This window comes from Oryzias latipes, chromosome 7, assembly GCF_002234675.1.
Source record: "Oryzias latipes chromosome 7, ASM223467v1".
NCBI lineage: Eukaryota > Metazoa > Chordata > Actinopteri > Beloniformes > Adrianichthyidae > Oryzias > Oryzias latipes.
In genome coordinates this window covers 191,508-215,791 of record NC_019865.2, presented here as the reverse complement: position 1 = coordinate 215,791, position 24,284 = coordinate 191,508, and the positions used below count along the sequence as shown (strand labels likewise).

The 24,284-nt window shown below is 49.1% G+C and overlaps 1 protein-coding gene across 2 annotated transcripts in view; it reads left to right on the top strand.

The window, feature by feature from the left end:
• ol-gb1 (guanine nucleotide-binding protein beta subunit) overlaps positions 1–20,517 on the top strand; it is a 33,842-nt gene extending 13,325 nt beyond the window's left edge. Inside the window, 11 exon segments of one of the 2 annotated variants that reach the window (NM_001104853.1) lie at positions 12,236–12,279; positions 13,625–13,730; positions 13,802–13,840; positions 13,922–14,028; positions 16,367–16,430; positions 16,537–16,699; positions 17,731–17,797; positions 17,905–18,106; positions 18,265–18,481; positions 18,903–19,018; positions 19,097–19,833. In NM_001104853.1, coding sequence (NP_001098323.1) covers positions 13,674–13,730; positions 13,802–13,840; positions 13,922–14,028; positions 16,367–16,430; positions 16,537–16,699; positions 17,731–17,797; positions 17,905–18,106; positions 18,265–18,481; positions 18,903–19,009 — 1,023 coding nt within the window. In that variant the 5' untranslated portion in view covers positions 12,236–12,279; positions 13,625–13,673 and the 3' untranslated portion in view covers positions 19,010–19,018; positions 19,097–19,833. 2 annotated transcript variants of the gene reach the window in all.
• The last annotated feature ends 3,767 nt before the right edge of the window (positions 20,518–24,284 follow it).

Below are 24,284 nucleotides of genomic sequence, written 5' to 3'. Positions count from 1 at the left end.
ACTAACTTTAAAAAAAAAGTGACACGATGCCATCCACCGGAAACACCGGGTTTTCCAAAGGGTGTTGCAGCTCCCCGTGTTTTCATTTCTGTGGGAAACTGATCCAAATGGCTCTTTGATTGGGATCCAGGGGAAGCTTTTAGGTCCAATTGCCCTGAAGAACAGAAATTCTGGGATAACTGGACTTGGATCAGTGAGTTTGACATACGTTTGCAGTTGACCCACAAATGGACTGCCTTATTCCATGCTGCTTTCATTTAAAGTGGTGTCATTGTTACATACCTTATCCTCTATTTAGATTGGAATCAAGCTCAAGTGTGGTTGTTTTCTGCACAGTTGGCTGTGGTAGAGCAAAAAGCCTGGTCTGTGTTTTGAATAGTCAAAGTAGTCGGCCCTGTTTGCTGTCAGTGCAGCGCTGTTGCACTTCATTCTGCAGCTCCTAACAGTCTGGATCAGCACTTTGCATGTTCACCTCAGAGGCTTCTCTGCTTTGAATGGCCACAGTCTAATGTCTGTTTACATTTGACTGCTGCAGGAAAAACAGAACTGACTGGAATGCAGAGGTGACAGCAGAGACTCTTGTTTGACTTGTCGCCTTCTGTTAGCAATCCGTCCCACAGTGGAGCCAAAACATGGCAGCGCCGTCATGTGACCCTTCACACACATGTTCCCTTTTTAAGTGCTTGGAGGCTATGAGTGTTAATGCAATCAAAGGAGTGCGTTTATTGTTTAAATACACTCGTGCGTTTAGCTCCGAGCTGGCCTTTCCTTTTTAAGGTAAATGATTCATTTCCTTGTTTGACAAGAATTGTTCCGTACAAAACATTCTTTGGTTCATGTGTGGGACTCATCGTCTTCCCGCTTCAGAACTTCAAAACTTACACAGTTGCAGCAAAGAACCCCAACAGAGAAATACATTTTTTAGACTTTCCATCGCTATGACTGCTTTTCAAATTAAGATTAGGCATAGTTTTGTTTTGGTGGTTTTTCAGTAAATTCACTTGAAATGATTTTATAGCATCTTTTTAAAAAAGTTCAATAATCAAGTTTTGTAGCTTTATCACTTTCCTTTTTTACATAACGTGTTTTAAAATAAACTTAAGATCCAAATTAGCTCAGACTGTAGGACACAGATCACTGTCATATTTACAGCCTGACTTCTATTGTATTATAAGCTAACTTTATAAAATTCTAATTTGTGAAGAAAACCAAAATATTCCTTTCAGGAGACTTCATCTGTTGATAAAGAAATGGCCTTCATCTGGTGTGTAGGTTAAAAAAACGTCATTCCAGTGGATGAAAACTTGTTACCAATGAACGGCTAATCTCAAGTAATCTGCACTTCAGGGACCTCAAACGTTTTTAGTACAGGAGGCTACTACCCCCCCCCCCTGGGGGGGTCCTCCCCCAGGAAAATTTGGAAATTGGGGCCCTCTATATGCATTTTCCAGGTGTTTCCAGGCATTATTTCAGCGGATTTGAAAGCAGCGGGGGGGGGGTTAACGCTCGTACCCGTTTACCTGTGAATGCTGATCTACGACACAACTTCAGAAACCTTTCAGGAGGGGTCCCTGAAAGGCCGCTGTTTGCAACAGGTCAATGAATTCTTTCATTGTTTTTAAATCATAAATAGTCTTTCTGGTTTCTTTAGCACAGCAGCACAGCACTGTGCTAAATAAATGCCCCCTGAACCCCCATGAGGGGGCTGTTAACAATCTGTAGGTCATGAAAATCCCAAATGAAATGGCATAAAAGTAATTCATGGATGAAAAGACGACGTCTTTAATGTCACCTAACTGTAAAGTCTAATTAAAACATGCTGAGAAAACAAGGACAGATTTACTGGGGGGGCACTTTTCCCCCCAAATTCCACCTCCAGGTGATTCATTTTATGACCTGAAAGTTTTTTAAAGATGCTGGCATCTATAGAGGCCGTCTAAAAAAAGTCTCACTGGGGGGGGGGGGGGGGGGTGTCAGCACGACACCACCTCTGTAATTTAGGAAGATGCTAATAAAGTTTCATTCCTGGTTATTATCTTTATAAAATACGGTGTTTTATGAAAGTGCTATGACTGAATGTATTTCTTTAGCCATGTCCGGTCCGGTCCGGTCCAACACCCAGAACAGCTCATTAGCCTCAGTGTCTCACGACTGTCTCCAAATGAACACTTTTATTCTTCTACCTGTGTCCACACAGAAAAGAAGGAGCATTTCAAATAGAAAGTCAAAGGAGGGCTAATAAAAACGGCTGGTTTTACACAAACATCTGCAGCGCTGCCTCTAACTTTTACTCATCAAACAGAAGAAAATGCTCAGAATTGGTGTTCATTTTTAATACACTGTTGTTAATTTGGGACCCTAAAACAATCTTATGGCAACTTCAAGCATTTAACAAATAAAATAAATCCCTTTATTCGTTTGACCATTTGCATGGAGCCCTATTATGTTAGATATTTGCCTCCTATGTCAACAAGGGTCATTTGGAGAATCATTTTTAAACTCTTGCAATAAAATGGGAATGATGTTTTTGGTTGTTTTGCTATTTGTTTACATACCGCAAATCACATCCTGATTGCAATATTAATCAGTAATAGGCCTGCACAATATCGACTACGCAAATTTATCGTTATCGTAATATCAAGCTGTGCAACATGCATGTCGCAAAAGACAGCAAATTTGCAGTAAAATGGTTACCTTAGATGTGGCCAAACAATCTTATGGCAGCTTGAAGTGTTTAATGGATTGAAAGAATCCCTTTCTGCATTTGACCAATCAGATGGACCCCTTCACGTTGTTAACTAATCGGATGGCGCCCTATTATGTTGTATGTTCCCCTCCTACGTCAACAAGGGTCATTTGTAGTATAATTTTTAAGCTGTTATAATGGAATGGGAATAATATTTTTGGTTGTTTTTGCTATTTGTTTACATACCGCAAATCATATCCTGATCGCAATATTAATCAGTAATATTGCATATCGCCAGTTTTCGTCACATCGAGCAGCTCTACAGTATTTGTTTGCTGAATCGGACACGATGAGCGTGTTTTTTGATTATGGGGTCTGAAACTGCATTTAGAGCGGTTCTGGAAAGGCTTTAAATATAGCATGAAACCTGCTAAGATTTGGATTTATCATCATGCTTCATCAGTTTTGCTTCTGAACTGAATGGTACTAAAGGATGGTTCCGGCCTTTGTGTACGTATTGGCAGCCTCAGGATCTTGCACTACTTTCAGAGGAACTAAGTGGGTTGCGGGGCCTAAGGCTAACCATTTTTAGTTCAGCCATTCATCTATTTTAAAGGCACTTATTGTGTATGGTGAGGAGAAAGCTGCCTCATGTAGAGCCGAAAAGGTCATTGACACAGTCAGTTTGATTTGTTTAATTACCTGTTTTGTCCACTGCTGAGTGGGGCAGTAGGGCAGTAAACACCAGTAGCCAGTGAGCTTCTATTGCTACTTCTATTTAGTGAAGGCAAAAAAACCAAGCTGCTGATGAGCCACGTGTGTTATAGAACAGCCATCTGAAACGCATGAGGCTTTTATAGCAAATGTCCAGGAGCGATTCCCTTCTGTCTTCTGTCGCTGCATTTACTTTGCTTCACTTCACCACAGCACTCAGATGGAGCTTAGCCCATGTGCTGGACCAAAAACATGGAGTGGGGGTGGCGTGGAGAACGCAATTCATCTAAGACGGTTGGAAGTTTACTGGCAGCAGCTTCTCTTCTATGACAAATGCAAATATTTACATTGTGATAGGAAATGCTCAGTAGGAAAGCTTTCACTTCTGGCATCACAGACAACAGCGGTTGATTTGAAAGAATTGAAAGTAAAACAGCAGAGATGAGAATGATTTCATTTAAATATTTCATAATTCTCTTCCACAGAACAAATGGAAGGAAGAGACGGTGAGCTGGTGTGGCTGGAGTGTAGCTTTCCAACCACCCATTTTCACTGCAAGCCACACACGCTTTAAACTCACTTTTCTACAATTTACATGTCGGTGAATCTACGAATACGGAGAACCACGGAGAGCGATAGACTGTACCGTAGGGTACTAAATAACATTAAGAGTGCCGTGTGCCTTAAAAGCAGGAGTCCGTCCTTCCTCCTTCATCAGTTTAGTGCCAGAGGTCTTCTTCTTCCAGAAGGGAGCGGTTTCATTCATAGTAAACTCTGCTCCGGATGATAATTATTCACCACGATTGTCTTCTTCAGCGTTTCAGGAGATTTTCCAGCTGCTTCTGAGTCCGTGCAGGAGAAAGAAATCTACGAATAGTGGAACACTAATATGCTGAGGAACACTGTGTACTTGTACAGCACCTTACTACCTTCTTAGAAGGCCCAAAGCACTTTACAGCCCATTGACCAACAAGCACATTCACGCACTGATGGTGGCGCTGCTGCCGAACACTGGCGCCAGCCTTTAACCTCCAGGAGCAATGTGGGGTTCAGTGTCCTGCCCAAGGACACTTGGACACACAGGTGCTCAGGACAGGAACCTCGTGATGTTTGGATCAGAGCTGGATTCTGATACCGTCCTAATGAGCTGATGTCTGGCTCCGTTGACCCTTGTGGACCTCATGAGGCGGCTGGTCAAGGCGAGGAGCCTTTAGTTTAGGTATGAGCATCTGGCTGTATCGCTTGGGTGCTTGCAGATTTTATTATTATATAATAAAAACAAAGATCATTCTGTACAGGAGACGGGTATAAGATGAGATTGATTGGAATAGTCTACAGCCAATCAGAACACTCAATGCTGTAAGGAAAAAAAAGGCATGAAGAAAAGTTTTGTTTCAACATTGTATTAGCACATTGTGCACCGCTCTGTTCAAAATGCTATACAGATGTACTTACTGAAAAAACTGCACAACAACAAGACCTGTTAAAAGTGTAGCACTATAAAGCAACAGGGCTCCAGACTGCGACCAAAATTTGAGTGTGCGACTGAGTTTTACATCCAGTCGCACATGTGCTACCAGTAAATTTGCCTCCCCCACCCTCCGTATTTTATACATTAAACGTGAAAGGGGCACGTCAATGATCAATGAAACGAGCAATGAAATCATCAGAGACGCGAGCGCACACGCACGCAGACTGACACGCACACTCGCGCGAATGCTCATCAGACTGGAGCACACGCGAGCGCACACTCGCGTGTCATTGAGTGATGCCTGAAGCGGCCAACGCGTGTGAGAAGAATAGGGAAAGTCACTGTAAGTGGCTAAAATATGTGGAGGGGGCGGGGCCCAGAGATAATCGAGTGCGCGTAAACATCTGTGTGAAGGAAATGGAGACAAATAGACAAATATCATCACAACCTGATATGTGCGTCTGAGCTATGAGCAAGCGAACTATTGATTCATTCTTCCGACCTGCAGCTAGTGTACCAGTGCCACAGTGTACAGCAGGGGTCTCAAACTCGCGAAGCTAACCACGGCCTCTCATCATGCACGGCTGTTACGGCAGCACACCGCTCCTGCGGGAGATGGTCAGCTGAGGAGCATAAATGTCCCACACGTTCATGCGTGACAGCTAACGGGGCTCTAACATTAAACACGTGTGAGCGACAACACGATTTAAAACAGGCAGGGAAAGTGCAACAATAGACGTGTTTAAGATGAACCAGCGCCCTGGGGGTGGGGGGGGCATGAAGGCGAAGCTGCAGCGAGACTGAAGGACAACAGGCAGTTGTAGTCCTTAACATTCAATTTAGTTTTAGTATGCCTCTCCCCCTGAGTATGATCTGTGATATTACATCTTTTATAATTATTTTAATGTTTTGTAATGGATTTAGCCTTTTTTTAATCAGTTGGTATTTTAAATTATTTTAATTGATCAGTGAACTACAAAAAACCCATCAGGACACATGTCCCATAATGCATTGTTTTGTAGTCTGTAGGGCAACTTTCAGTCAGTTCAGTACTAAATTTCCAGCTGCGTTCGCTCAGGTTGGGGTCTTGCTCCGCCCCTTTCTGTTGATGTTTTTGTTTTGATTGACAGGTGATGTTAGAGCAAAAACAAAAATATACATTTTTTTTTTTTTTTTTTTTTTTTTTTTTTTTTAACTTGTCCTGTCCAACAGCTAGGCAGACAGATGAGAGCTGAGGGCCTCTTGGGTTGGACATATTTTACTTTAACAAGAGGGGTTATTAATCTTCAGACAAACCAAAGGTATGTCTGAATAAACCCCTTTTGTAATTGAGGCCAAACTTTATTAATTTCAATCATGTCTGAAAATCTTTGGTGTTGGACCGGACGGAAAAGGAAAGAGGGGAAGAAGAGAGAGGGACGTTAGAGAGAGGGGGGGGTAGGGGGTGATAATAGGAGGGGAAGGGGGGTAAGACCATGAAGCAGCATAAAGCAGCAAGTTTACTGGTTGTTAATCATTATGGTAAGGTTCAAATGAAAAAAAAAAACGAAAAAAAAAGGGGCGGAGCCTGTCCACACACACACTCAAAAGTTATAAACACACCTGTTAGTTGCAAAAATGTCCACCTGTCGACATGTACACAAAACAGATAGTGTTCACACGCATACTTATGCCTTAAAACCAACTAGTGTGAAATATTTCAGTCATTCAGTCTGTTGAGCTAACACCTGTGCTCAGGTGAGTGTTTATGTTCTTCTAAAATGGATGGTGGAACGTGAAAAGAAGGAGGGAGAGTGCCCAGCCATCCCCACCCCAAGACCCCCACCGCACCAGCAGCGGCAGCCGGAATCCCCCCAACGCCACACGGGAACCGGCAGGGAACAACCGCCGCCCGGGCGACCAAGCCCGCCACCCAGGCCAGGGCCAGCAGGGCCGCCGCAAGGCCCCCAGAGCCAGAGAGCAGGGAGGCACGGAGGGAAAGAGGGCGCCGCCCCAGCCCAACCAGGAGAGCAGCCCCCCCGCCGCGCCGGGAGAACCCAACGCAGGGCCCCACCGGAGAAGGACGCCCACAGCCCCAGACGAGCACCCCACCACCACCCAGGAGTTCCGGGCATCCCCCCGCCCCAACCCCAGGTACGAGCCAGGACCCCCCAAGGGAGACCCACTCCGCACTCCAGGCAGCCATCCGCCCGGCCCACGGTTGGTCCAGGGAGGAGCGAGGCAGGGGCCCGCCGCCCCCGCCCAGAAGGGGGGAACCCCGGGGAAAAAAGAGGGCCCACAAGGGGTGTTGTAAATATGGCCCGACCAGGCTCGGCCACAGTTGGAAATTTGGCGGGGCCCAGCACTCAGGAGCAAGGACCAGAACCCACCCCCCAGGGACACGAACACCCCCGGCTCAGATGTAATGTGAACCCCCCCACCGCGCGGAGAGAGCACCGCCGGGCCCAGGAGGCCAGCACCCCGGGGACACAGCCGCCGTTGCAAAGGGGCCCGTACCCCCCACCAGGGAAGAGGCAGGGGACAGATGGTCCTAGGTCCCACCTTCCTTGCAAAATGTGTGTGCGTGTATGTGTGTTTGAGAGAGTGTGTGTGTGCATGTGTGTGTGTTTATGTTGGGATGTATATATTGAGGGGGGAGGGGTGTGTGTACTAAGGGGGGTGCGGTTAAAATTGGCGGGTAGGGCACTAAGGGGACGTCTCCTGATTACTCACAGTGACGTCCCCTCACCCTCCCCACCAAGGGGCCCTAAATGTCTAAGGTGCGGTTAAAATTGGCGGGTAGGGTGCTAGGAGGACATCCGCTGCTTGTTGGCAGTGATGTCCAAGCACCCCCCCTACCAAGGGCCCTACATGTCTAAGGTGCAAATAAAACCGAAAGAGGGGGGGCCCACTCCATACGGCAACCACAGGAGGGGGGTCACTGCCTAGTAAACCCCCCCCCCCAAGGCTCATCGCAGGCTAAGCCCCCCACCCCCTCACCCTATTATGAGGTTATATGAGGAAGGGGGTAAGTTGGGGACAGATGATAGACTATCCCCCGGTGGTCAAACAGCCGTCCCCCGCCCCCCCCCCAGCAAGGGGGCCAGGCCCACCCAGCCCCGGGGCCCCACCCCCGGAGGCGCAGACACCCCAGGCCCAGCACCACCACCCCCACACAGAGAGAGGGGAGCCAGAAAGCGCCGGCCCCCCCCGGAGCAAGCCCAGGCCCCCACCCCCAAACTAAAATATACATCTCACACCAGGTGATCTGTGCAGTGTTGTGTCCATCTGGGTGATCTCAAATTATTGTGCATCTTGGCTGCACTTATTTGGTGTCGCCAACATGAATTTCCATCCTCTAATGTTTACATACATTTAAGTAGGCCTGCACAATATACCGCAAATTTATCGTTATCGCAATATCCAGCTCTGCAATATGCATATCGCAAAAGACGGCGAATATCGCAATAAATCGCAAACCCAAAATGTGTTAAAACAATCTTCTAGCAGCTTGAAGCATTTAACACATCAAATAAATCCCTTTATGCTTTGACCAATCAGATGGACGCCTTCCCATTGTTGACCAATCAGATGGAGGCCTATTATGTTAACCCTGGTCCTGAAGAGCCTCAACCCTGCCTGTTTTCCAGCTCTCCTTAACCAGCTTGCTGTTGATTGGCTGACTCAAGTGATTTCACATCCTGATTGACTGAACACACCTGATTTTGGTTATCATTATCGAGCAGTCTAGGGAGAATTGGAAAACAGACAGGGTTGAGGCTCTTGAGGACCAGGGTTAGCCACCCTGACGTTTGTCCCCCATGTCGATGAGGGTCATTAGGAGCATAATTTTTAAACTGTTGCAATGAAATGGGGATGATGTTTTTGTTTATTTTTCTATTTGTTTATTTACTGCAAATTTATCGTTACCGCAATATTGATCACTAATATCGCATATCGCAAGTTTTCCTCATATCGTGCAGCCCTACATTTAAGTATTGTTTGTAACTGTGAAAGACCGAAAGGTTACTACGGTAATCACTTGTTCCTAAAAACTTTTTTTAATTCTAAATGTATGGTATTTTGTTTGCTATCTGTACTGTCATGACAGCGATGCTGCTGTCAGTTTACCTTGTTGTTTCATCTTCAAAAGTGCAGATTAAAATGTGACACTGAATTAGAAACAGAACATTGTAATTTCTGCATCTATTAAAGTATTTATTCGTAATACAGTGGAAATTAGTAGATTTGGTTAAAATGTTGATTTACGGTATGCGTCCCTAAATTCTCTGGTTGTGCCCCTAAAATTTTCATTTGGGGGCCACTGTGCTCCTAGTGAAAAAAGTTAGTCTGGAGCCCTGAGCAATATAGCTATGTAACTATATACTAGGCCTGCACAATATACCGCAAATTTATCGTCATCGCGAAATCAAGCTGTGCAATATGCATACCGCAAAAGACGGCAATAAATGATTACCTTAAATGTGCTAAAACTAACTCATGGCAGCTTGAAATATTGAACAAATGAAATAAATCCCTTTATGCATTTAACCAATCGGAAGGACCCGTTTACGTTGTTGATCAATCAAATGAGCCCTTTTATGTTTGCCGCCTACGTCGACAAGGGTCATTTGGAGTATAACTTTTAAACTGTTGCAGTGAAATGGAAATGATGTTTTTGTTTTTTTGGCTGTTTGTTGATATACCGCAATTTATATCGTTCTCGCAATATTAATTACTAATATCGCACATCGCAAGTTTTCCTCATATCGTGCAGCCCTACTATATACCTACATTTGGTCTGATGTTTGTTTTTGTTTGCACTTTTTGTTTTTTACATTTTATTCCTTCATTGAAGGATGAGGTGTATCTGGATCATCTCTCACTGGGAGACGACACTACTGACACAAACGTTTAGATACTTGCTTTGAAAAAAGCTTTTAGTCCCTCCGTGTTTGACGGTTGCATCGGTTGATTTCCAGACTCACTGACGACGTTTTCTGTCTGAGATGCTTTGAACTGGCTTTGCACCACTTCCTCCACATTAACTGGTTCTGGCTGATGAGCATCTCCAGGTTGAAGAAGCAACGTTGTGCTTAGTGGTTGACACAATATTTGCGTTAAAATAAACATTGGATTTTTTTCTGCATCTATTCTGATAAGAAAAATAAAATCATCCTTTATATGAAATATTTAGTAATATTTATACATCTACATATAAAGTTGGAGGCGATGGTGCTTTGTGCTTAGTCTTTAAGGCTATGAATACTCCGGCTGGCTCCCTGCTACCAAGGGGTTAATTAGCAACTACCCTCCCAATTGTCCTCTGCTTGTTCACTCTCATTAGTTTAATCTGGGTCTGTCCTCCAGCTTGCCTCCCTCGTCTCTATCCTCTTGTGCGCCGACAGCTCTGGACCGACTCTTTTCCTAATGTCATCAGGGTGACAGTCATTGGCCTCCCCCAGAATCTACTGCCAAAGCCGTTAGACTAGAATATGCTTTATGTTGCTGCCCTACTGCTGTGGTTTGATGTCAGTCAGAAGTTTCCCTGTAACTTTAAATAGAGAAAAAGTTATTTAGAAATGCTTATAAGTGAGCATGAAATGATTCAAGTGTGTTATTGTACTTTTCCTGTACTCCAGAATAGTAACTTAAAGCTAAGGGCTACTATTTCATATGGACTTAATTTGTCATCTTAGATCAGCTTTTAAAAACTATATTTTGGATTCTTTCCTGCTTCTGGATCTCCTTCAAAGACGACGTGAGCTGTATTAACAGTGTACAGTATTCCCCCCGTATTTTTGGGGGTTATGGTCCAGAGACACGCCCCACCCTGCGGCTGAAGAATGTCCGTCACCAATCCTTCCTCATCAAAAACCTTCTGAAACAGCAGTTTCTTGATTCAGAGCAATAGACTGTACCGTAGCCTACTCTATGACAGGAGTGTCGCTCTGTGCCTTAAGCCAGGAGTCCGTTCTTCACTTTAGTGCCAGAGGTCCTGCGGTGCCATTTGAGCCGTTTCATCCGTCATTCATTCATCCAGATGATTATTGTTCTCCGATGATCTTTTCCAGCGTTGGGGGAGATTTTCCGGCCTCTTCTGAGTCGGCTGATGCCATTTCTCCGTGCAGGGGTACAAACTTTGGTTATAGCCATTCAGGAATCGTGGAACCAGCTCTCAGTGGTTGACGGGCCGGCCGGCGTGCTCTTTATCTCCGCCCCCCTACCTCAGAAATTCCCACAGCACCTCCCTCGGGTGGAAAGGTTTCATAAAAGCATCCTGAGTTGTCTGAGCTTTTGTGATGAACTGGAGGAGTCGCGTGACTAAAAGAATCTGCAAATACGCGGAACCGCGAATGTAAAAGACGAATAAGCCTGAACAGAAGGAGCTAAAGCTGTAGTAATGGTTGTGTAGTAACAGGAAATGACATGAAGGGTCTGTGTGGAGTCTCCTGGGTGTGAGACGCTGCAGCTGATAGGAGGAACTTTCAAATGTGAAATATGCTTTCCTCCTCCCAGCACCTCACTAAAAATAGGAAGCGCAGTCAAGGATCATCTGCTGACGGGGGTTTTAGCACACCCACCTTCAGCGGGAAAGGCAGTCCTGGATCATTTGTCTTACGCAAACCAGCTCGTTTTTTCATGGAGATGCTTTATTTGGGGAGTTTAAAAAGCATCTGCCTTTCAAATGCTGCATTTCTAAGATGTGACCTGATGCTGCCAAAACAAGGACATTCCACAAGTACGACGTCATAGAGTCATAGAGGGGGGGGGTCATAGGTGACCGAACCTTCTCTGGTCCGGCCTTATCGCTGTGATACATGCATGTTGTTGTCATTGGCTTTTGCTCTGATGTAGTGTGTCCTGGAGTGTTCTGAAAGGCCTTTTCAAACCAAATGGATTTCTGTTGTCGTGTCTGCTAGCCGACGCTGCAAAGATGGCTGGATTCCCAGAAATGTTTAGCTGGAAATAAGCCAAATGTTTTGATTGGGAAAATGTTTATGACAGCAATATGTTGCTGGTCTGATCATTTGGCACTGAAACAGGCTTTTCTATTTGGATGGAAGCTGATGTATTTCTATCACCTCTGTACTAATAAGTGAGGCGGAGGAACCTGAAGACAGAAGCCTAGAGTCTGTGTTTGTGCTGAAACGCCGTCTTTCTCTGCCAAAACGCCGTCTGCCTCTGCCGTCCTGAACATGTTCACCGGGTTATAATAGAGGAGACTAGAATTATCCACTGATATTACCGTGAGATTAGGGGGTAAGGCGCCTTGCTGAGATTCAGACCCATTTAGCAGAGCCAGCCAATCAGGTGACAGGTAGCTACTAAGATGTCAGGTGCATGAAGGATAAGGTGTTCATTCAGAAGGTCTCTGCACTCCCCAGGACAGAGGAGCCTCATCTCAAAGCAGAGGAACAGCAGCAAGGTAGGGTTGGAGCCCAGCTTTGCTAAAGCCATTTCACCCACAGAATGCTCTTATTTTGAAGGTTCATTTGTCAGGTATTACCTGCTCAGGTCGTCTCATTCGATCTGTGAAGTTCAGTTAGGATTTTCCTTTTTGCACTTTGCATTTCTAGCGTGAGGATTGTTAAACTTGTGTTAGTCGTCTGAACGTCGGTGGCTCCTGTTTGGATTTAGGTCCAACACAAAGCCTCACGCTTGACAATAGAATAAGTCTCTGTGTTTAGTGTTTGGTGAAAGTGGCGTTGTTAATGGCGTCAGAGGATTGGGGTCAGCGGGATAGCCGCTGCTTTTAGGATCATCAGCAGGTTTTGTCTTAACCGGATTTGGCTGGAGGAGCTGAATCAACTGTGTCCCAGGATTACAGGGATGACATTGGAGGGCAGTTTAGATCCAGCCACAGCATGAAGGGCTTTACCTGCCCCTCAAGTGAGCCTCCGGGGGCTCCGGCAGCCCAGCGGCAGCCCAGCAGGTCTCTGGCCTCCGCCTCAAACCTAACTCCATCCTGGTGGTTAGGGGGCGGGGCTTTGGAATGACTCCTTTCTGAACGGGATGTGTTTTGTTGCCACTGTGTGATTTACAGATGAGCTCCATCAGAGCGTCACGTAGGCCTGCACAATATACCGCAAATTTATCGTTATCGCAATATCCAGCTCTGCAATATGCATATCGCAAAAGACGGCGAATATCGCAATAAATCGCAAACCCAAAATGTGTTAAAACAATCTTCTAGCAGCTTGAAGCATTTAACACATCAAATAAATCCCTTTATGCTTTGACCAATCAGATGGACGCCTTCCCATTGTTGACCAATCAGATGGAGGCCTATTATGTTAACCCTGGTCCTGAAGAGCCTCAACCCTGCCTGTTTTCCAGCTCTCCTTAACCAGCTTGCTGTTGATTGGCTGACTCAAGTGATTTCACATCCTGATTGACTGAACACACCTGATTTTGGTTATCATTATCGAGCAGTCTAGGGAGAATTGGAAAACAGACAGGGTTGAGGCTCTTGAGGACCAGGGTTAGCCACCCTGACGTTTGTCCCCCATGTCGATGAGGGTCATTAGGAGCATAATTTTTAAACTGTTGCAATGAAATGGGGATGATGTTTTTGTTTATTTTTCTATTTGTTTATTTACCGCAAATTTATCGTTACCGCAATATTGATCACTAATATCGCATATCGCAAGTTTTCCTCATATCGTGCAGCCCTAGCGTCACGCATGTGTAGCGTGTTCATGGCGTGTTTGCATGACGAGCTGGGTTCAGCGGCGTTTCTGTACTGACTGCAGTCCTTCTGCTCTCTGCAGATCAGCAAGAGCCCGGCGGCGGAGTGAAGCCCACCTTTAGCAGAGGAAAATGAGTGAACTGGATCAGCTACGCCAGGAGGCCGAGCAGCTGAAGAACCAGATCAGAGTAAGCCGTCGTCATGGCGACAGCGGGTAGCCGTGGCTGTGCACTAACCGAGCTTCTGCTGTGTCTTTCAGGATGCCAGGAAAGCGTGTGCAGACGCCACCTTGTCTCAGGTGAGGCGGTCTGAAAGGGTCTGCGGGCGTCCCCTCAAGGGGGCAAAGCGTCTGATTGGTGCGTTTCCCTCCGTTCCTCAGATCACAGCCAACATTGATCCTGTTGGACGGATTCAAATGCGCACCAGACGGACACTGAGGGGGCATCTGGCTAAAATTTACGCCATGCACTGGGGCACGGACTCCAGGTAACGTCGACCATCCGCCCAGGACCCCCACCCCCCCAGGACGGGTCTCTCATTTAGCACAGCGGCCCAAAGATCTGGGCTCCAGTTGTTGTGGTCTTGCTGTTGCTGGGTGTGTCGGTGCGTGTTTGTGTGTCGGTGCGTGTTTGTGTGTCAGTACCGGTTTGTGTGTCGGTGCGTGTTTGTGTGTCGGTGCGTGTTTGTGTGTCGGTGCGTGTCGGTGCGTGTTTGTGTGTCGGTGCGTGTTTGTGTGTCGGTGCGTGTTTGTGTGTCGGTGCGTGTTTGTGTGTCGGTGCGTGTTTGTGTGTCGGTGCCGGTTTGTGTGTCGGTGCGTGTTTGTGTGTCGGTGCGTGTTTGTGTGTCGGTGCGTGTTTGTGTGTCGGTGCGGGTTTGTGTGTCGGTGCGTGTTTGTGTGTCGGTGCGTGTTTGTGTGTCGGTGCGTGTTTGTGTGTCGGTGCGTGTTTGTGTGTCGGTGCGTGTTTGTGTGTCGGTGCGTGTTTGTGTGTCGGTGCGGGTTTGTGTGTCGGTGCGTGTTTGTGTGTCAGTGCCGGTTTGTGTGTCGGTGCGTGTTTGTGTGTCGGTGCGTGTTTGTGTGTCGGTGCGTGTCGGTGCCGGTTTGTGTGTCGGTGCGTGTTTGTGTGTCGGTGCCGGTTTGTGTGTCGGTACGTATTTGTGTGTCAGTGCGTGTTTGTGTGTCGGTGCCGGTTTGTGTGTCGGTGCCTGTTTGTGTGTCGGTGTGTGTTTGTGTGTCGGTGCGTGTTTGTGTGTCGGTGCGGGTTTGTGTGTCGGTGCGTGTTTGTGTGTCGGTGCGTGTTTGTGTGTCGGTGCGTGTTTGTGTGTCGGTGCCGGTTTGTGTGTCGGTACGTATTTGTGTGTCGGTACGTGTTTGTGTGTCGGTGCGTGTTTGTGTGTCGGTGCCGGTTTGTGTGTCGGTGCTTGTTTGTGTGTCGGTGCCGGTTTGTGTGTCGGTGCTTGTTTGTGTGTCGGTGCGTGTTTGTGTGTCGGTGCGGGTTTGTGTGTCGGTGCGCGTTTGTGTGTCGGTGCGCGTTTGTGTGTCGGAGCGCGTTTATGTGTTGGCCTGCTGTTGTGTGTTGGCCTGCTGTTGTGTGTTGGTACGTGTTTGTGTGTTGGCCTGCTGTTGTGTGTTGGTGTGTGTTTGTGTGTCGCGCGTATTTGTGTGTCACGCGTGTGTGTGTGTGTCGCGCGCGTGTGTGTGTGTGTGTCGCGCGTGTGTGTGTCGCGCGTGTGTGTGTCGGCGCGTGTATGTGTGTCGGCGCGTGTGTGTGTGTCGGCGCGTGTGTGTGTGTCGGCGCGTGTTTGTGTGTCGGCGCGTGTTTGTGTGTCGGCGCGTGTTTGTGTGTCGGCGCGTGTTTGTGTGTCGGCGCGTGTTTGTGTGTCGGCGCGTGTTTGTGTGTCGGCGCGTGTTTGTGTGTCGTAACGTGTTTGTGTGTCGGCCTGCTGTTGTGTGTTGGTACGTGTTTGTGTGTTGGCCTGCTGTTGTGTGTCGTTGCGTGTTTGTGTGTTGGCCTGCTGTTGTGTGTCGGTGTGTGTTTGTGTGTCGGCGCGTATTTGTGTGTCTGCGGGTTTGTGTGTCGGTGCCGGTTTGTGTGTCGGTGTGTGTTTGTGTGTCGGTGCGTGTTTGTGTGTTGGCCTGCTGTTGTGTGTTGGCCTGCTGTTGTGTGTCGTGCGTGTTTGTGTTTCGGCGCGTGTTTGTGTGTCGGCGCTTGTTTGTGTGTCTGTGCGTGTTTGTGTGTCGGCGCGTGTTTGTGTGTCGTTGCGTGTTTGTGTGTTGGCCTGCTGTTGTGTGTCGTGCGTGTTTGTGTTTCGGCGCGTGTTTGTGTGTCGGCGCGTGTTTGTGTGTCGGCGCTTGTTTGTGTGTCGGCGCGTGTTTGTGTGTCGGCGCTTGTTTGTGTGTCGGCGCGTGTTTGTGTGTTGGCCTGCTGTTGTGTGTCGGTGTGTGTTTGTGTGCGTTCCTGGTGGAGCATGGGGGCAGGACCAGTCTGTGTTTCTGTGTGTAAGCAGACAACACCTGCTGCCTTAGTGCCCTTGGGCCAGGCGTGGGGCGGGGCTGCAGTCATGTTGTGTCATTGTGAAGGTGTTGGCCCAAATGCATGATGGGTAGATGTGAGCGCCGCTCCAGCAGAAAGGTGCTTAAGGCTGCAGGAGTCCCAGCAGGCCTCGCTGCTGTTGGGACTGGGACCATCGCCGTGGTAACAGGTCACAGCTCAGCCCGCCGCGCCGTGTGGGAGGGGCTAACTGACACTAGTTGAAGATGATGTAAATGCTGCAGCATTGTGTGTGAGTCAAAGTGTGGTGGTTTTTGTGTCTTTGTGGTGTTCAGGCTGTTGGTCAGCGCCTCCCAGGATGGGAAGCTCATCATCTGGGACAGTTACACCACCAACAAGGTAAACGGGACACAAGTGGGGGTCCAACACACGGAGCCCCCCCATGGCAGTCCACAGCAGCCCCTCCCTCTGTGTTTTAACTCTGAAACCTTCTGGTCACTCAAAGGTCCACGCCATCCCGCTGCGCTCCTCCTGGGTGATGACGTGCGCGTACGCCCCCTCTGGCAACTACGTGGCGTGCGGCGGCCTGGACAACATCTGCTCCATCTACAACCTGAAGACCCGTGAAGGAAATGTGCGCGTCAGCCGTGAGCTAGCAGGACACACAGGTACCACGGCCCGTCACCTTTCCTGAAGCTCGCAGTGATGTCATCTCTGGACGGGGGCTTCCTCATGTTGTGACATCAGTTCCGAGGCATCCCATAATAGTCTGAAGCTCTCAGTCAGGCTGAGCTGCTGCCGACAGGAAGAACCGGTTTGTTTCTGAAGGAGAAACGCTAGAAACCAGACGCTCCTGCCAGGCTTCAGTGGAGGGAAGGCCCCCACCATCACCTGGGGGGGGGGGCTTCATGTCACCACACATGATGCAGGAAGTGTCTGTGTTTCAGTCCCTGCTGCTTCCTGAAGCTGTGCTGCAGTGGTTCTCTAACCCCCCCCCCCCCCCCCCCCCCCCCCCCCCCCCCCCCGTCCAGGTCACCTGTCCTGCTGCTCTAACCCCCCCCCCCCCTCCAGGTTACCTGTCCTGCTGCTCTAACCCCCCTCTCTCTCTCCAGGTTACCTGTCCTGCTGCTCTAACCCCCCCCCCCCTCTCCAGGTTACCTGTCCTGCTGCTCTAACCCCCCTCTCTCTCTCCAGGTTACCTGTCCTGCTGCTCTAACCCCCCCCCCCTCTCCAGGTTACCTGTCCTGCTGCTCTAACCCCCCTCTCTCTCTCCAGGTTACCTGTCCTGCTGCTCTAACCCCCCCCCCTCTCCAGGTTACCTGTCCTGCTGCTCTAACCCCCCTCTCTCTCTCCAGGTTACCTGTCCTGCTGCTCTAACCCCCCCCCCCTCTCTCTCCAGGTTACCTGTCCTGCTGCTCTAACCCCCCCCCCTCTCTCTCCAGGTTACCTGTCCTGCTGCTCTAACCCCCCCCCCTCTCTCTCCAGGTTACCTGTCCTGCTGCTCTAACCCCCCCCCCTCTCTCTCCAGGTTACCTGTCCTGCTGCTCTAACCCCCCCCCCCCCTCTCTCCAGGTTACCTGTCCTGCTGCTCTAACCCCCCTCTCTCTCTCCAGGTTACCTGTCCTGCTGCTCTAACCCCCCCCCCCCTCTCTCTCCAGGTTACCTGTCCTGCTGCTCTAACCCCCCTCTCTCTCTCCAGGTTACCTGTCCTGCTGTCGTTTCCTGGACGATAACCAGATTGTCACCAGCTCTGGAGACACCAGCTGGTGAGTCAGACGCTGCAGCCGTCCCTCCAGGGGGGCAAAGGCCTTCAGATCTGTGCGGGGGCCTCTGTGGTTCTTCTGGGGGGGTCCTTACGTCTGCTCTCTTGCAGTGCTCTGTGGGACATAGAGACGGGCCAGCAGACGACCACCTTTGCGGGTCACACCGGGGACGTGATGAGCCTGTCGCTGGCGCCCGACACCCGGCTGTTCGTGTCTGGGGCGTGCGACGCCTCCGCTAAGCTGTGGGACATCAGAGAAGGAATGTGCCGGCAGACCTTCACCGGCCACGAGTCGGACATCAACGCCATTTGTGTACGAGCGCACGCCTCCTCTATTGACCGCGTGTCCCCCCCCCCCCCCCCCCCCGGTCCTCCTGTGGGGGGGGGCTGCGCCGCCTTCAGGGACACGTCTGGGTCTGAGCGGCTGAATGTTCCTGCGTTTGCTCTAAAGCCTTCTCTCCCGTGCTGCAGTTCTTCCCCAACGGCAACGCCTTCGCCACGGGCTCAGACGACGCCACCTGCAGGCTGTTCGACCTGCGCGCCGACCAGGAGCTGATGATCTACTCCCACGACAACATCATCTGCGGCATCACCTCCGTGGCGTTCTCCAAGAGCGGCCGCCTACTGCTGGCCGGCTACGACGACTTCAACTGCAACGTGTGGGACACTCTGAAGGCCGACCGCGCAGGTGAGGCCCCCCCACTCGGAACAAGGCGGGGGAATTTGACCCCCGTCCTGAAGGGGCGGGGCTTAGTTTCTGGGTGGGAAGTTCATTGGATCCTCTGTGGATCCATTCTCTCTGGTGCTGCCCCCCCAGCACTGAAAGCAGGCTGCTGGCTGTACACCTGTGTTTGGGCGGGAATGTCCGGCGTGTTTTCACCTGCTGTCCCACGGACGCAGAGAGAGACGGCGAGGGTTAGCGTTGGGGTTGATGTGAGGGGTGGGGCTCGGATTAGAGTGGTTGGGTGGCGGTTCCAAACCCAGTGTTTTCATCTGAGCTCCTGAGGCTCCAACACAGGGAGGTGGTGTGTGGGGGCCATGCTGGGGGGGGTCCACGCTCCTGCAGAGGCTTAGCCCCGCCCCCTGACCGTCTGTCCCTCTGCCCTCAGGCGTCCTGGCCGGTCACGACAACCGCGTGAGCTGCTTGGGCGTGACCGACGACGGCATGGCCGTGGCTACAGGGTCCTGGGACAGCTTCCTGAAGATCTGGAACTAGAAGCTGAAGGTAACTGAGGAGGCGGGGCTCTGACTGAGGAGGCGTGTCTGCAGGCGGCGCTCACCCCCCCTCTGCTCTGTCTTGCAGGCGTTCGGACTCCAAAGCTGCGTGAAAGACCATTCCAACATCATAATGTTTAATTTCATTGCATATCCAATCTTTTTGAAAACCATCATGATACTGACTCCAACCCCTCCCCCCCAGAAACCACCAACAGCAGACCCCCCCTTTAAAAGAGCACAACTGTCTGTCAGTCACTCAGTTCCAACCACCGTTTAGGCTTTAGTGGTTTTGAGAAGGACCAGGGGGGTCGATTGTGCGTTCCTCCAACCCCCCTGGTCCGGTAACGGTAAAACATGCCCCCCCACCCCCACCCCCACCCCAGAGCAAAGGCCTCCTGTCTGACTGGACGTGTTTTCTGTTTCTGAACACGTGTGGCGTCTGAGCCGGATCGTCATCGTCACGAAGGTCCGGCTGTGTCCCCCCCACAGGAAGCCCCCCCTCCCTCCCCGCTCCGTGTCGTTTGCACAACATAAACTCTGCATATATAGAAACGTGTCTACAGGAAACTAACCAAGCACACAGACGAACGCTCCATGACGTCCAGGTGGCCCCTCCCCCTCCATCGGGGTCCTCTGCCCGTAGTCGGGCGCCGTCGGGGTCGTCGGGTAGGGACGGCCTCCGCTTCAGGCCTGGTTGACACCCGGAGGTTTGTGGTGACAGAGGTGGCCGTGGCGTGCTTGGACCTGCAGTTCCTACTCTGTGAATGACATGTTGTATAAATCAATGTTTGAAAATAATATTGAAACTTTTTAAGTTAAAAAGGAAAAAAAAGATTTGGGTCGTCTGCCATGGGTGGGGTATCTCTTAGAATCGCATGCTGTAGAATTGCTTCAAAGGTGCATATGGAATTGAGTCTTTTTTGATGTTTTCTTTAAGAAAAGAACCTGTTGAATATATCAATACAACCGTATTTATATATCTTCCTTTTTTGCTACTCTGTGCATACGTGATCCACCTGACATGTCTAAGCTATGCACTGGAGGAGCAAACCCTGCAACAGTCTCGGTTCCCTGGTCCATGCTGGGGGGGGCATCCACAGGTTCACTCTGTCACCGCGGCGACAACATCAGACGGAACCAACCGGTGGTCGTTCCTTCTGTAGCAAAGCGACCTTTCCTTCAGTAGAAGCTGGAATCTTCTGGAAGCAGACGCTCTTTCTTTAGTCTCTCTCTCTCTCTCTCTCTCTTCTGCAACATTCTGTACAAATGTGCTGTAATTGTGCGTTAGGCCTGGAGTTGGCAACAAATAAAAAGATTAAACATTTATTAAATGCCCTTTTTTCCTCCTCCTCCATGGATAACTGTAGAGCTCTGCATCCCCACTCTTCCCTTCACACCTTTTGTATTTAATTTGAAAGTCAGTCAGTGTAAACGGAAAGCTGGATGCAAGATAGACTCTATAAAATGTACTGTTATTTAAGACGTAATAAAGAGCAGTTTGATGAGCTCCTGTGTCCAGACTGAGTCTCTGTGAACCATCCTGACCCAAGTCTGTCCCGGAGCAACGCTCATGGGGCGGGGCTTCTGGCCAGCTGGATGAGTGTCCATCCCAGAGTCAGAGGTTCAAATCCGCAGGTGCAGCTCCTCCAGGAGGCGATGAAGAGGAGGAACTTCATGGTCCAAGTGCTGCACTCTACTGCGGAGGAAACCCAGCTTGGCCTGTGCTGCCCTCTGCTGGACAGACGTGGTGCAGGTTTTATTTCAATAGGAGTTTGGTCCAGAACCAAACGGGACTTTTCCGTCCGTTTCTCCAGAACTTCCAATGCTGGAGGGCGAGCCTTTAGCCTGCTGTCTTTGGACAGGAGTCTGAGTCCCACATAAACATCCTCGAGCTGTGGTTTATGGCGCTCACCTGTATGGACGTGGTTTATGGCGCTCACCTGGATGGGTCGCGGTTTATGGCGCTCACCTGGATGGGTCGCAGTTTATGGCGCTCACCTGGATGGGTCGCGGTTTATGGCGCTCACCTGGATGGGTCGCAGTTTATGGCGCTCACCTGGATGGGTCGCGGTTTATGGCGCTCACCTGTATGGACGTGGTTTATGGCGCTCACCTGTATGGACGTGGTTTATGGCTCTCACCTGGATGGGTCGCGGTTTATGGCTCTCACCTGGATGGGTCGCGGTTTATGGCGCTCACCTGGATGGGTCGCGGTTTATGGCGCTCACCTGTATGGACGTGGTTTATGGCGCTCACCTGTATGGACGTGGTTTATGGCTCTCACCTGGATGGGTCGCGGTTTATGGCTCTCACCTGGATGGGTCGCGGTTTATGGCGCTCACCTGGATGGGTCGCGGTTTATGGCTCTCACCTGGATGGGTCGCGGTTTATGGCGCTCACCTGGATGGGTCGCGGTTTATGGCGCTCACCTGTATGGACGTGGTTTATGGCGCTCACCTGGATGGGTCGCAGTTTATGGCGCTCACCTGGATGGGTCGCGGTTTATGGCGCTCACCTGGATGGGTCGCGGTTTATGGCGCTCACCTGGATGGGTCGCAGTTTATGGCGCTCACCTGGATGGGTCGCGGTTTATGGCGCTCACCTGGATGGGTCGCAGTTTATGGCGCTCACCTGTATGGACGTGGTTTATGGCGCTCACCTGTATGGACGTGGTTTATGGCGCTCACCTGTATGGACGTGGTTTATGGCGCTCACCTGGATGGGTCGCGGTTTATGGCACTCACCTGGATGGGTCGCGGTTTATGGCGCTAACCTGTGCGGCACCTTCCTACCTGTGTGGAGGTCCAGCTTTTGCCACTGGTACCTGCTCCAATCTGTACGGAATGTTCAGTGAAGGGAAGAGCAGTGAGAATAACAAAGTGCAACAGTTGAAGTAAGTCTGACTGACAGACTTTACGATACGCATTGGTGAAGGTCAAAGGTCACAAAGAGTCCGTGTGCTGCAAAGTGTTCAGAACCGCATGTGGTCCAGTCCGTAGACAGTCCAAAGCGTCACACACTGATGACGGTTCCGCTGATGTACCCCACGCCAACCTGTAACCGCCAGGAGCAATGTGGGCCTCTGCCTTGCTCAAGGGCACGTGGGCAGGCCAAACCGGCCGACCGCTGCTCCACAGCAAGTAGTGACCTCGTGTTGGACAGATGAACAACTGTCTCTGCAGAATCTGGTAGATATCATCAGCCTTTGATCCATCCATCTATCATCCATCCATCCATCTATCATCCATCCATCCATTCATCATCCATCCATCCATCCATCTATCATCCATCACCCATCCATCTATCATCCATCATCCATCCATCTATCATCCATCCATCCATCCATCATCCATCCATCCTTCCATCCATCATCCATCTATCATCCATCCATCCATCTATCATCCATCCATCCATTCATCATCCATCCATCCATCTATCATCCATCCATCCATCTATCATCCATCCATCATCCATCCATCATCCATCCATCCATCATCCATCATCCATCCATCTATCATCCATCCATCCATTCATCATCCATCCATCCATCCATCTATCATCCATCCATCATCCATCCATCATCCATCCATCTATCATCCATCCATCCATCTATCATCCATCCATCCATTCATCATCCATCCATCCATCCATCTATCATCCATCATCCATCCATCTATCATCCATCCATCCATCCATCATCCTTCCATCCATCATCCATCTATCATCCATCCATCCATTCATCATCCATCCATCCATCCATCATCCATCTATCATCCATCCATCCATCTATCATCCATCCATCCATCTATCATCCATCCATCATCCATCCATCATCCATCCATCCATCATCCATCATCCATCCATCTATCATCCATCCATCCATCCATCCATCCATCATCCATCCATCCATCCATCCATCTATCATCCATCCATCCATCCATCATCCATCCATCATCCATCCATGCATCCATCCATGCATCCATCCATCCATCCATCCATCATCCATCCATCATCCATCCATCATCCATCCATCCATCATCCATCATCCATCCATCTATCATCCATCCATCCATCTATCATCCATCCATCCATCCATCCATCATCCATCCATCCATCTATCATCCATCCATCCATTCATCATCCATCCATCCATCCATCATCCATCCATCCATCCATTCATCATCCATCCATCCATCTATCATCCATCCATCCATCCATCATCCATCCATCATCCATCCATGCATCCATCCATCCATCCATCTATCATCCATCCATCCATTCATCATCCATCCATCCATCCATCATCCATCCATCCATCCATTCATCATCCATCCATCATCCATCCATGCATCCATCCATCCATCCATCCATCCATCCATGCATCCATGCACAAGGGTTTATTTAAATGGATGTCTAAAACTAAACAAATTAGTTTGTACAAACTTGATTGTTGGATGGAATGTTTGGAATGCATGTACTAAATGAATGGAAAGTATTTACTGTGTTTATTTGAACTGTATTTGGTGAAATCTGAGCACAGGTGATGGTGAGAAATGTAAATATGATGCAATGTGTAATCACATTGACATTAAATTAAATAATCTCTGAATACTAGCTAGTCTGACAATAATCCTGTCCACAGAGGAATGTTTTCAGTCTAGCTTTGAATGTAGAAACTGAGTCGGCCTCTCTTCCATGAGCTGGGAGTTTATTCCATAAAACAGGGGCTTGGTGGCTAAACGCTCTACCTCCAACCGTACTTTGACTAATTCTAGGAACCACAAGCAGTCCTGCATTTAGTGAGTGAAGTGTTCTGATTGGATGGTAAGGGACTATGAGGTCCTTAATATAGGACGGGGCCAGTCCATGTAAGGCCTTATAGGTTAACAGGAGGATCTTGAACTTGATTCTGGAATCAACTGGGATCCAGTGAAGTGAAACTAACACAGGAGTGATGTGATCTCTTCTGCTAGTTCCTGCTAACAATCTAGCTGCTGCGTTCTGAACAAGCTGGAGTTGATGAAGAAGCGTCTGATGATGATGATGATTGGCTATTTTTAAAGCATAAACTGTGGATAAAAAACAGGCTTAAAATAAGTCAATAAACACAAAAGTTTTACCTCAGATTTTCTTAATTGGAACCCCAAAACTGTTCAATTTTTAGGTTGAATGATTTATTCTGTGGATTAAAAACTTGAGAATTTGAACACAATATTTTTGAAAGACAATCGACTTATTATAATTATTTTTGTTTGTGTTTACGTTTTTACAAT